General features: G+C 41.0%; 2 protein-coding genes and 1 pseudogene across 2 annotated transcripts; all 3 read right to left on the bottom strand.

Moving 5' to 3' along the window:
• Nucleotides 1-221: 221 nt before the first annotated feature.
• Nucleotides 222-785, bottom strand: LOC119505587 (interferon omega-1-like). Its single transcript, XM_037798427.1, has one exon. The coding sequence runs from the start codon at nucleotides 783-785 to the stop codon at nucleotides 222-224; it is 564 nt and encodes a 187-aa protein (XP_037654355.1).
• Nucleotides 786-6651: 5866 nt separating this feature from the next.
• LOC119545225 lies at nucleotides 6652-7258 on the bottom strand (annotated as a pseudogene).
• A 5991-nt stretch (nucleotides 7259-13249) lies between these two features.
• Nucleotides 13250-13813, bottom strand: LOC119505249 (interferon omega-1-like). The gene has a single exon (XM_037797890.1). It carries the CDS (start codon nucleotides 13811-13813, stop codon nucleotides 13250-13252), a length of 564 nt encoding a protein of 187 aa, XP_037653818.1.

The raw sequence follows: 13813 nt of genomic DNA, 5'->3' as shown, positions 1-13813 counted from the left end.
GACATCAGGGCAGCAATCACTTAGAGATGGGTGCCCCATAATTGAATATTGTTAACATACACTTGTTACATCCTACTGATAAATTGTTTTACTATATTTAGTTCAATAAATTCTGTGACAAGAAGAAATAAGAGATTTTGAAAAACAAAAGGCGTCCACGCAAGTACAGTATGGCATATTAGTCAATGAGAATCATTTCAGGATGAATCAGGTCTCCATCCTCACTTCTGAAACTTTCTTGCAAGTTGGTTGATGAAGAGAACACAGCTCCTGAGTTCCACTCTGACAACCTCCCAGGCACAGTCACTGTGTTTCTTCTCTTGCAGATAGAGACGGATACCCTGGAAGTACCTCCTCACGGCCAGCGCGGGGCCCTCCAATGTCAGCAGAGATTCTGCCTCTCCCGTCTCCTGCAGCAAACAGGTCTCCAGGTCCTCCAGCTGGCGATGAAGGCCCGAGCGCAGTAGGTCCAGGAGGGTCGTGTTCCAGGCGGCAGAGGAGCCCTGTGTATGGAGGAGGTTGAAGATCTGCTGGAGCATCTCATGGAGGACAGACAAGGCCTGGGCCTTCCGGACCCGCCTGCCATCCTCCATCTCCCGGGGGAGTCTGAAGTCAGTCCTGTCGTTCAGGCAGGAGAAAGGGGAGATTCTCCCCATTTGGCCCAGAAGCATGAAAGTCTGTCTGCTAACCAGGATGTGGCTTTGAGGCAGGTCACAGCCCAGAGATGGAACAGGGCCACAGCTGACCACCACCAGGGCCATCAGCAGAGAGAGCAGGAGGGCCATAGGGGCAATCTGGGATGCTGTTGGCCCGGCTGAGATGGGAACTGGGTGGATCTTGGACGCTAGGTTCTCTGAAGACCTCCTTCCTATGCATGGCTTTTAAATAAAAAATTTTTCTATTTTCAATTTCTGAATGTTCCTCTATACTTTTACTTCCCTTTCGTTTTTGTTTCCATATTTTGCAAATGTTCTAAGATGATGTCATCAAGCTAATCACTTAATTTTTGCAATAGGAGTTTAATTTGCCCAATTAACTTCAGATGTTCCAATCCCAATGGATACTTATTGGTCAAATGAAAAATGTTTGTCTTAAAGTCAGAAGTATATGTATGTATACAAATATACACACATTCTTTTGTGTATAAGTACTGCTCTTCTCTGTGCAAGAAACATACTTTTAGTCCTCATCGTGAGCTACTTTATTACCCTCTTTTTTCACATGAGAAGTCAGGCTCCCTAGGACCTATGGGTTCTATATTAGATTAGAGACTTAACAGTCTACCTATGACCAAAAATAAGGTCTTCAGAATCAAGGATTGTTTTGTTTTATTCACAGCAGAGGCTGATGATTATTAGTCAGTGAGTTTCTCTGACTTTTCTTCTCCTTCTGAAACACATCCATGTGGGTCCATGTGGTTATGCTTCACTAGGCCACAGGGTAAGGATTACAATAGACGCTGCCCTTCCTTTCCATCATCATCTTACCAGAGACCTACAGTGCCCCTTGGGCAGTGCCAATACCTCAAGAATGAATCCTAGTGTTTGTCAGGTGCACACAGATGTGGAGATGCTAATTCCAAGGCAATTTTATTCTGGGTCTTTTCCCAGCACCACCGCACTCACAAGGCAGGTAGCACATCTAGTGGCACCTCCATTCTAGGTGACAGAATGTCCTGGACTCTCTGAGAGTCATCTCACCTCATCCAGACGACATGTGTTCGTCTTTACTGGATAGGGGCTTGCTTTTTTGTTTCAAAAATAAGTAATCCTCCAGAATCCTCACCCTTGTCCCTCCAGAGGATCCTGATTTCAGTGTTGACCTCGCCCTCGCCTGACCCATGACCCTGGATCAAACATGTTGACAGACTTCAGTTCCAGCAGCTACATTTTTCTTTTCTGTGTAGGTGGAGGAATTATCCAACTGTAACCATTTTAACTTTAGAATCCTGATGATTTTTATTTTCCCAACTAAGCTTTTATTTTTCAACTCTTTTACTTTATTTCATACTTGTTATGATTAAAGTTCCCTAGGTGGGCACAGGTGGTTCAATGATGACTATTTCTCCCAGTAAATGGTTGTATTACAGAAGGTAGTGACCTTCAGTTCTTCGTCCAGTCAGTGTCAATCTTTTGGGCTTTTTGTCCTCCCTCTCCACTAGAATGCAGGGCTGTGACGTTGTTATGTAAAAGGGAAATATCCTTCTTTCCTTTAAATGTTTGTGGTTTTTCATTTTAAACGTTTTTATCTTCTTTTTCATGTTGTGGTTTACTGGGCTTAGTTTGTCTTACTGCTAACGTATTACTTTCTCTTTCATCCTGAGGTTAATGGAAACAATAGGAAATAAAAGAAAGGCCAGGGGAATAACATTTTTTTTCTGTGATATGCAAGACAGATTTTGTGTCTGTCATCTCAACTTTCTTAGAAAGCAAAACTTGACAGTTGTTGGTGGGCAAAAGGAAACAAATTAAGTCTGAATGTCATAAAAGTGATAGAAAGGAAGTGAGTCTTCTGCTGACAAAATGATGAAGTGTAAGTTGGCAAAATTCAATACAGCTAAATTGGGGACTAGTGACTAAGGCATGGGGACTAGTGAAGGCCAATATTGAAGAAAACAAAGCCAGAAACTTACAGTCTCAAAAAAGAACAGCCCCAGGTCCCATTGATGGTCTTTAGCTTTGCAAGTGCAGCCACTGATTCTTCTTTCATTGTTTTGCTCAATGGAATCCCTTTGGAGACAAGAAAGGGGAATCTACCAACCCACTCACAAGAGCTCACTTTCAAGTAGAAGACTAATTTATTGTATACTAATTTTATCTCACAGGATAGTGGTTATTGGTTTTGAGGGATTCAATTGGGTATCCCAGTTTGGGCATGTTCCTGGACATGGTCGACATTCTGGTGCACGTGGAGCCTTGTAAAAGATGTTACTTCAATTAATGTGTGGACCAACTGAATCAGGCTGGGACTTAATCTGAATTACTGGAGACTTTTTTAAGGAGAATGAAATTCAGAAACAGATAGCCATAGGATGAAGCTGCAAGTCAGCAGAATGTGGAGGAGAAAGGTGAAGTCATGGCCCTGGGCATTGCCATGTGACAGAAACGCCAAGGACACAGGATTGCCAGCAGCAGGCCCAGAATACCACAGTCCTCAGGGAGAAAGCACTGCCTTGCTAGCAGATCGATATTGAACTTCTCCTAGCCTCAAACCTGGGAACGAATAAATTCCCATAGTCAACTCATTGTGTGGTGTTTTTTATAGCAGCCAGGAAACTAGTACATCAGTCCTTTTCCCTGAGCACTTCAGAAATTTGGATAGTCTCTAATAATATCATACTCAATATAGCTGGATGATTATATGAAAAAACTAAAAAATAAGGAATTTTATTGAGCACCTGATAAGGACTAGGTACTATTCTAACAGGGTTGACACTTGTAATTCACTCCTTAGGACAATCCCAAGAGTCTACATTAATTTATAGAATAGATAATTTTTGAGCATCTATGTGTGGTCAAACCTTGATCTAGACTGTTTGGTCGAGGTCCATAAATAAAACAGACACACATAGATCCTTAAATTGACTTATTTATCGAGTTTATTGGCTGTGGTCCTGTGAGCAGAGCTGGGGCTGTAACTCCGTTATTTACTCTCTTTCTATGGGGGGCTGTTACCCGTGGGCCTGGACCGCTGCAGCGTTCACACTCCGGCTCCAAGCCATAGCGACATCCAGCTGCCTCCGCTGGCAGGTGCAGTGATCTCCTGGTGACCCGGAGCCGCCTCTCTCCTCCTCTTCTTTCCCAGCCTCCACCTGTGCCTTGGTGAGCGACAGCTCAGAGCCTCAGCGGGACCTGTGCGGGGCGGGGGCGCAGGGAAGCAGAGGCTCGGCCATCCCCACCTCCAGCTCTGCGGCCGCAGGTCTCCGACACTTTCCAACATTCAAGTTCATGACTTCTGGATATTAAGGAGGATATGGCTGCAGAGATTCTCAAGGCAAAGAGGCAATGCTGAGCCATCTATAAGAATGGTTTCACGCTCAATATAACGGTATAACAAAAGGAACAAAAAGTAAGTAAAATTATATATGTATGATGCCAGTATAATGGCAGAATGGAAAGAGCAATGGTGAATCCTGTACTGAGGCATGGGTGACCCCTTACATATCATATTTTTGCATTTATGTTAAAATTGTTTCTAACTCTGATTATGTAAACACTCAACTTTCTTATGCTCGCTGATGTTTCTCGTGTGTGTGTGCGCCTGCGCGTAGCTAACGTTGTAATTTTTCCTAAATATTATTTAATAATCATTCTTTGTCTTCGGTTTCGCACACAAGCCACTCTGATCAAATGTCTCTCATTCACTTTCATCTTGCGAATCATTCGTTCGTGTACATTATAATTAGCCTTTTGAGATCCAATGTGTATGATTTTCATGAAACCAACACTCCCCACTTTAGAAGATTCTTAATTAATCAGGAGATGATATATGCAAAAATATTAAATAATAGAGAAGAATTCTTAGCCTTAGCTGGCTAAAACAAAGGAATTCAATGACTTTAAAGTTTCAGTAAAAAAAAACAATGTAGCAATGAGGGAAGTTCAGTAATTATATAAAGAAAACAAAGTCTCAAAAACCTTGTATTATCAGTAGCAGTTTTACATTATGGCAAAGATTTATCTGTTGTCAATGATTATGGAAAGAAAAATTCACTAAAAGTTCTGGAACAGACTTGCTCGCTAACAGATATGAATTGAGATTCTCATGTGATAGATTATAACAATTTCTGATAGAACAGAGAATTGATTGCAAAAGCAGATTAACCAAAAGGGAACTGAAAATGTGCAAAATCAAAAGAGGAAAGTGAATAGGTAGAGGCTTGGGTTTCTATCCCAGACATTCCAGCATTTGGAAAATGATAAAAGGAAGTGTCTATCAAAAGAACCTGGCTACAATTTACAGAAAAATCTTATGTGAGCACTTAGAAATTATAAACTCATATATAAGTGATGTAAATGGGAAACATAAAAGCAAGGATAAATGAAGGAGCTGAAAGAATAAAAGGAAACTCAGTTATAAAACTTTATTGAAAAGGAACCAAAATTAGCAAGCAAATGGGTAAATATTGATGTTTACTACACAATAATATCCAACCGAACAATGATAAATTGCTATTTTATCCAAATAAAAAATTAAAATAAATCAAATATTTAAATTGTGTATATGTTTTGTGCCAATTTTTTGCAAGTAATTCTCGGAAAGTATATCGTAAAAATATGAAAAAATGATGCATGACATGTTCACCTACATTCTCCTCCAGGTATCACTTTATTTCACTCCTCCATTCACAAACAAGATTCCCCAAATAATTTTCTGCACACAGTGCACGTAATTCCATTTCTCGTGTTTATCTTCATCCTACTGCCATCTGGTTTCTGTCCATTAATTCTACTAAACCAGATACTGCTGAGGTCATCGATGGCATCTGTTTTCACATCCACTGCGATGTTCAGTCCTCAACATCCTTGAAAGCATCACTAGGTCTTTTAAGGCTCTTCTTCCTTTCAGTCATCTTTCACACCCATTCTTCCCTGTTTGTCTCAATAACTAAACCACTCACTCCACCTCCATGTCCTTTGCAGACTGTCCTTCTCTTCCCCACCTTTAAATGTCGATTCTGGACCTTAGGATGAAGGGCAGGTCCCTTATCATTCTGCACTTATTCATAAGTGACCACATCCATTCCCATATTCTCATTAACAGATATACAATAAAGAATCCTAACTTCATATCTCCACCCATAGCCTGCTTGTAAACTCTAGACTCACATTCCCAACAGCCAATATAACCACCACACTTACGTGTCTCCCAGGGACCTTAGAAGGGACATCTACAAGGTATTTACTTTTCCAGCATCATTCACACCTAAAACGACTAGTGTGAGAATATCAGTTTTCTTCCTTGTCTTGTGGTGTTTAACATCACTGAAATTCAGTACAAGTTAGTACTGTCTTTAGGCTTCTTTCAGTGTGAGACTGAAAGTTCCAACAATGCAGGGACTGTGTTTGCTTTATTCACCTTTATCCTGATGACAGTTTTGTCACCTGTTGCTCAAGAACCCAATTTACACATATATTGTGAATGCAATGAATGAGTGATTGAATTTTCCTATCTATTTTTCAATGTACTTTGGAACACTAGGTTTGGACTTCGTTTGTAGAATAAACAAATTCAAGAATGATTTTAAATATGAAATTAATAAATAAAAATAAAAAAATTTAATGAAACACAAAGGTGTATTTTGCAAATTTTAATATCATATAAAGGTGAACATGTTATTTATAGAAAACATGTCAATATTCTAAGTATATTAAGCCAGAATGTATCAATAAACATAATTAAACAGTGAAAATAAATACATAAATAAAATAAATAAATAAATAAATAAGAAACCAAATGAATACATAATGAAAAGTCATCAGGACACTAATATCTTAGGGACTGGTGCCCCTGGCATTGATGACTATTAACATACACTTGTGACATCCTACTGGCAAAGTGTTTGCTGTATTTAGTGCAATGAATTCTGTGACAAGCAGAAATAAAAGATTTTGAAAAACAAAGGCCTCCAAGCGAGTATGATATGGCATATTACTCAATGAGAATCATTTCAGGGAGAACCAGGTCTCCATCCTCGCTTCTGAAACTTTCTTGCAAGTTGATTGACGAAGAGAACACATCTCCTGAGCTCCATTCTGACAACCTCCCAGGCACAGTCACTGTGTTTCTTCTCTTGCAGATAGAGACGGATTCCCTGGAAGTACCTCCTCATGGCCAGCGCGGGGCCCTCCAATGCCAGCAGAGATTCTTCCCCTCCCATCTCCTGCAGCAAACAGGTCTCCAGGTCCTCCAGCTGGCGATGAAGGCCCGAGCGCAGTAGGTCCAGGAGGGTCGTGTTCCAAGCAGCAGAGGAGCCCTGTGTGTGGAGGAGGTTGAAGATCTGCTGGAGCGTCTCATGGAGGACAGACAGGGTCTGGGCCTTCTGGACCTGGCTGCCATCCTCCATCTCCCGGGGGAGTCTGAAGTCAGCCCTGTCTTTCAGGCAGGAGAAAGGGGAGATTCTCCCCATTTGTCCCAGAAGCAGGAAGGTCTGTCTGCTAACCAGGACGTGGCTCTGAGGCAGGTCACAGCTCAGAGATGGAACAGGGCCACAGCTGACCACCACCAGGGCCATCAGCAGAGAGAGCAGGAGGGCCATAGGGGCAATCTGGGATGCTGCTGGCCCGGCTGAGATGGGAACTGGGTGGATCTTGGGCGCTAGGTTCTCTGAAGACCTCCTTCCTATGCATGGCTTTTAAATAGAAAACTCAGAGGTTTTCATTTTCTAAACATTCTCTCTATACTTTTACTTCCTTTTTCTTTTTGCTTCCATATTTTGCAAATTCTCTAAGATGTCATCGATCTAATCACTTAATTTTTGTAATAGAGGTTTAATTTGCCCAGTTAACTTCAGATTTTCCAATCCCAATGGATGCTATTGATCAAATGAAAAACGTTTGTCTTAAAGTCAAATATACTCATGTATGTAAATACACACACACTCTCTTGCATATAAGTATTGCACATCTCTGTGCAAGAAACATCTTTTCAGTCCTCATCCTGAACTCTTTTATTAACCTTCCTTTTTCACATGGGAAGTCAGGCTCCCTGGAAACTATGGTTTCTTTATTAGACTAGGGATTTAAAAGTCTGTCTGTGACAGAAAAATAACAAAAACAACAACAAACAAACCAACAAACCAAAAACCCTTTAGAATCAATGACTGGGTGTTGTTCACTCTTTTATTCACAGCAGAGGCTGATGATTATGAGTCAACGAGATTCTCTGACTTTTTTCCTTCTTCTGGAACACATCCATGTGGGTCCATGGGGTTATGCTTCACGGGGCCACAGGGCTTATAAGGATTACAATAGACGCTGCCCTTCCTTTCCATCATTGTCTTACCGGAGGCCTACAGTGCCCCTTGGGCTGTGCCAATACCTCAAGAATGAATCCTAGTTTTCCTGAGGAGCACATGGGTGTGGAGATGCTGATTCCAAGGCAATTTTATTCTGGGTCTTTTCCCGGCACCACCGCACTCACAAGGCAGGTAGCACATCTAGTAGCACCTCCATTCTAGGTGACAGAGTGTCCTGGACTCAAAGTCTCCTGGACTCACTCTCAGGGTCATCTCACCTCATCCAGATGACATGCATTCGTCTTTACTGGGCAGGGGCTTGCTTTTTCGATGCCAAAATAAGTAATCCTCCAGGATCCTCACCCTTGTCCATGGGAAGGACCCTGATTTTAGTGTTGAACTCGTCCTCGCCAGACCCATCGTACTGGATAAAACAGGTTGAAGCCTTCAGTTTCAGCAGCTACATTTTTCTTTTCTATGTAGGTGGAGGAATTATCCAATTATAACCATTTTAACTTTAGAGCCAAATGATTTTTATTTTTCCCAAGTAAGCTTTTATTATTCAACTCTTGTACTCTATTTCGTACTTGTTATTACCAAAGTGTCCTAGGTGAGCACAGGGTATTACTGATGACTTTTTTTCCCAGTAAATGTTTGTATTACAAGAGCTAGCGACCTTAAGATGTTCATCCAGTCTGCATCAATCTTTTGGGCTTCTTGTTCCTCCCTGTCCACTAGAATGCAGGGCTGTGATGTTATTATGTAAAAGAGAAATATCCTTCTTTCCTTTACACATTTGTGATTTTTCATTTTAAATATTTGTAACTTCTTTTTCATGTTGTGGTCTACTGGGCTTAGTTTGCCTTGCTGCTCCTGTATCCCTTTCTCTTTCATTCTGAGGCTAGTGGAAATAATGGGAAGTGAAAGAAAGGCCAGGGGACATACCAGTTTTTTTTTTTGATTTGTTTGTTTCCTGTAGTATGCAAGACAGATATTTGTTCCCTCATCTCAACTTTCCTAGAAAGCAAAACTTGACAGCTGTTGGTGGGAAAAAGGAAAGCAAATTAAGTATGAACGTCATAAAAGTGAAAGAAAGGAATGACGTTTCTGCTGACAAGATGACAAAGTGTAAGTTGGCAAAATTCAATGCAGTTAAATTGGGGACTAGTGACTAAGGCAGAGGGGATGAGTGGAGGCCAATAGTGAAGTAAACAAAGGCCAGAAAATTACTGATTACACGCTGAAGAAAGACAACCCCAGGTCCGTTTGATGGCTTTCAGCTTTCCAAGTGCAGCCACTGATTCTTCTCTCATTTTCTTTCTCAGTGTAATCACCTTGAGGTCCAGGTGGGGGGAAACATACAATCAACTCACAAGATGCTCATTTTAAGAGGCACTCTAAAATTATTAATTAGTAATTTAACTGACAGGATAATGGCTATTTGTTTTGATCGATTCAATTGTGTATCCCAGTTTGGACTTGTTCTTGGGGATTCTGGTACACAGGGAGCAATTGTGACAGATGTTACATCAGTCAAGTTGTGGCCAAGTGACTCAGGTTGGGACTCAATCTGGATTACTGGAGTCCTTTATGAGCAGAAAGAAATTCAGACGCACACAGAGAGAAAAGGCCAAGAGAAGAAGCAGGAAGCCAACAGAAGATGGAGGAGGAAGGAGAAGACATGGCCCCGTGCATTGCCATGTGACAGAAAAGCCAAGGACCCAGGACCACCAGCAGCCAGGCCTAGAGTGGGAGAAAGCACTGCCTTGCTGACACCTCGATTCTGGACTTCCTCTAACCTCCATCCCGTGAGCCAATAAACTTCCATTGTTTAAGGAAAGCCATTGTATGGTGTGTGTTATAGCAGCCAGGAAACTAATGCATCAGCCCTTCTCCCTGAGCACTTCAGAAATTTGGATAATCTCAAAGACTGTCATATTCAGGATAATATAGCTTGGTAAGTATATGACAATATCAAAAATAAGGATATTATTGAGCAACTGATAAGGACTAGGTACTATTCTAAGGGTGTTGATACTTGTAAGTGAGTCCTCTGGATGCTTCCAAGGTCTCCATTAATGTATAGAACAGAAATTTTTGAGCATCTGTGTGTGGTCAGACCTTGATCTATTCACTTTGGTCCATGTCTATAACAAAAACAGACATAGGTCCTTTCATTGTCCCTATTTATAGAGTTTATTGGCTGTGGTCACATGAGCAGAGCTGGGGCTGCAACTGCGTTATTTACTCTGTTTCTGTGCGGGGCTGTTACCCGTGGGCCTGGACGGCTGCCGCGTTCACACTCCCGCTCCAAGCCATAGCGACATCCAGCTGCCTCCGCTGGCAGGTGCACTGAACTCCTGGTGACCTGGAGCCGCCTCTCCCCTCCTCTTCTTTCCCAGCCTCCACCTGTGCCTTGGTGAGCGACAGCTCAGAGCCTCAGCGGGACCTGTGCGGGGCGGGGGCGCAGGGAAGCAGAGGCTCGGCCATCCCCACCTCCAGCTCTGCGGCCGCCAGCGCCGCCGCTCGGGTCTCCAACACTTTCCAACATTCAAGTTCATGACTTCGGGACATTAAAGAGGATACGGCTGCAGAGATTGTCAAGGCAAAGAGGCAATGCAGAGTCATTTATAAGAATGGTTTCACGCTCAATATAACGGTATGAAAAAAGGAAAAAAAAGTAAGTAAATTTATATATGTATGATGCCAGTATAATGGCAGAATGGATAGACCAATGGTGAATCCTGTACTGAGGCATGGATGACCCCTTACATGTCATATTTTGCATTTATGTTAACATTGTTTCTAACTCTGAATTTATGTAAACAATCAACTTTCTCATTCTCGCTGATGTTTCTTATGTGTGTGTGTGTGTGCATGCGCGCGTGTAGCTAATGTTGTACTTTTCGTAAATATTACTTAATAATCATTCTTTGTCTTTGGTTTCTCACACAAGCCCCTCTGAGCAAGTGTCTCTCGTTCATTTTCATCTTGCGACTCATTCATTCGTGTACATTATAATTAGCCTTTTGAGATCCAGATGTGTATGATTTTCATGAAACCAACACTCCCCACTTTAAAAGATTCTTAATTAATCAGGAAATGACATATGCAAAAATATTAAATAATAGAGAAGAACTATTTTCCTTAGCTGGCTAAAACAGAGGAATTCAACGACTTTAAAGTTTCAGTAAAAAAAAAAAAAATGTAGCAATGAGGAAAGTTCAGTAACTATATAAATAAAACAAAATCTCAAAAAACTTGTATTATCAGTAGGAATTTCACATTTATGGCAAAGAGTTATCTGTTGTAGATGATTCCGGAAAGAAAAATTCCCTAAAAGTTCTGGAACAGACTGGCTCACTGACAGATATGAATTGAGATTCTCATGTGACAGATTATAACAACTTCTGATAGAATAGAGAATTGATTGCAAAAGCAGATGAAGTGAAAGGGAACTGAAAATGTGCAAAATCAAAAGAGGAAAGTGAATAGGTAGAGGCTTGGGTCTCTATCCCAGACATTCCAACACATGGAAAATGATAAAAGGAGGTGCCATCAAAAGAACCTGGCTACAATTTACAGAAAAATTTTATGTGAACACTTAGAAATTATAAAATCATACATAAGTGATGTATATGGCCAACATAAAAGCTAGAATAAATGAAGGAGCTGATAGAATAAAAGGAAACTCGATTATACAACTTTGGTGCAAAGGAACTGAAATTAGCAAGCAAATGGGTAAATATTGAAGTTTACTACAAAATAATATCAAGAACAATGATACATTACTATATTATCCAATTAAAAAAATTGAAATTAATCAAATATTTAAATTGTCTATATGTTCTGTGCCAATTTTTTGCAAGTAATTCTCAGAAAACATATCATAGAAATATGAAAAAATCATGCATGACATGTTCACCTACATTCTCCGCCAGGTATCGCTTTATTTTACCTCTCCATTCGCAAATAAATTTCCCCAAATAATTTCTTGTACACAATGCACATAATTCTTCTTCTGGTGTTTACTCTTCATCCTACTTCTATCTGTTTTCTGCCCATTAATTCTACTAAACCTGATCCTACTGAGGTCACCAGTGTCCTCTGCTTTCAGATCCACTGGGATAGTTCAGTCCTCAACGAACCTGAAAGCATCACTCTGTCTTTGAAGACTGTTCTCCCTTCATTCATCTTTCACCCTCACTTTACCCTTTTAGTCCTTCTAGCTGCACCACCCACTCCACTCCCTGCCTCCTGCATTTTTGCACACTGTCCTCTGCTTTCCTACCTTTAAATGTTGACCCTGGGTCTTCAGGATGAAGTGTAGGTCCCTTGTCATTGTGCACTTATTCACGAGTGACCACATCTGTTGACCTGTTCTCATTTACAGATACACAATACAGAATCCTAAATTCTTATCTCTACCCATGGCATAGTTGTAAATTATAGACTCACATTCCCAACAGCCAATAAGACTTCCACAGTTCCATGTCTCCCAGGGACCTTAGAAGGGACATCTACAAGGTTTTTCTTTGCCAACATCAATCACACCTAAAGCTGTTAGTGTGAGAACATCCTCTTCTTTAACTTCTCTTTGTGGTGCTTAATGTCATTGAAAGTAAGTAAACATTAGTACTGTTGTTAGGTTTCTTTCATTGTAAGACTGAAAGTTCCAACAATGCAGGAACTGTGTTTGCTTTATTGAATTATTTCCTGATGACATTTACGTAATCTGTTGTTTAGGTACTCAATTTATACATATAATGTGAATGAAATGAATGAGTAAATGAATTTTATCATCTATTTTGCAATGTAGTTCCCAACAACAGGGTTTGGATTTTGTTTGTAGAAGAAACAAATCCTAGAAGTTGTCTTTAACAATTTAATAAAACTAAACATAAATTTAATAAAATGGAAAGGCGAGCATGTTTTGTAAGTTCAAATACAATGTAAAGATGAACATGTTATTACATGAAAAGTGTAAACATTGTAAGTACACTAAGCCAGAATGAATCAATAAACATAACTAAATAGTTGAAATAAATAAATAAATAAATAAATAAAATTAATCTGACATCAGGGCAGTAATCACTTAGGGACTGGTGCTCCATAATTGAGTATTTTTAACATACTTTTCACATCCTACTGACAAATTTTTGCAGTACTTAGTTCAATAAATTCTGTGTCAAGCAGAAATAAGAACTTTTTGAAAACCAAAAGGCATCTATGCAAGTGTGATATGGCATGTTAGTCAATGAGAATCATTTCAGATGAACCAGGTCTCCATCCTCACTTCTGAAACTTTCTTGCAAGTTGATTGACGAAGAGAACACATTTCTTGAGTTCTATTTTGACAACCTCCCAGGCACAGTCACTGTGTTTCTTCTCTTGCAGATAGAGATGGATCCCCTGGAAGTACCTCCTTATGGCCAGCGCGGGGTCCTCCAACGTCAGCAGAGATTCTGCTTCTCCTGTCTCCTGCAGCAAACAGGTCTCCAGGTCCTCCAGCTGGCGATGAAGGTCCGAGCGCAGTTGGTCCAGGAGGGTCGTGTTCCAAGCGGCAGAGGAGCCCTGTGTGTGGAGGAGGTTGAAGATCTGCTGGAGCGTCTCATGGAGGACAGACAGGGTCTGGGCCTTCTGGACCTGGCTGCCATCCTCCATCTCCCGGGGGAGTCTGAAGTCAGTCCTGTCGTTCAGGCAGGAGAAAGGGGAGATTCTCCCCATTTGGCCCAGAAGCAGGAAGGTCTGTCTGCTAACCAGGGCGTGGCTCTGAGGCAGGTCACAGCCCAGAGATGGAACAGGGCCACAGCTGACCACCACCAGGGCCATCAGCAGAGAGTGCAGGAGGGCCAT

The sequence above is a fragment of the Choloepus didactylus genome, chromosome 10 (assembly GCF_015220235.1).
Source record: "Choloepus didactylus isolate mChoDid1 chromosome 10, mChoDid1.pri, whole genome shotgun sequence".
Taxonomy (NCBI): Eukaryota; Metazoa; Chordata; class Mammalia; order Pilosa; family Megalonychidae; genus Choloepus; species Choloepus didactylus.
Note: the sequence above shows the minus strand (reverse complement) of the source record. Positions and strands in the feature narration are given on the sequence as shown.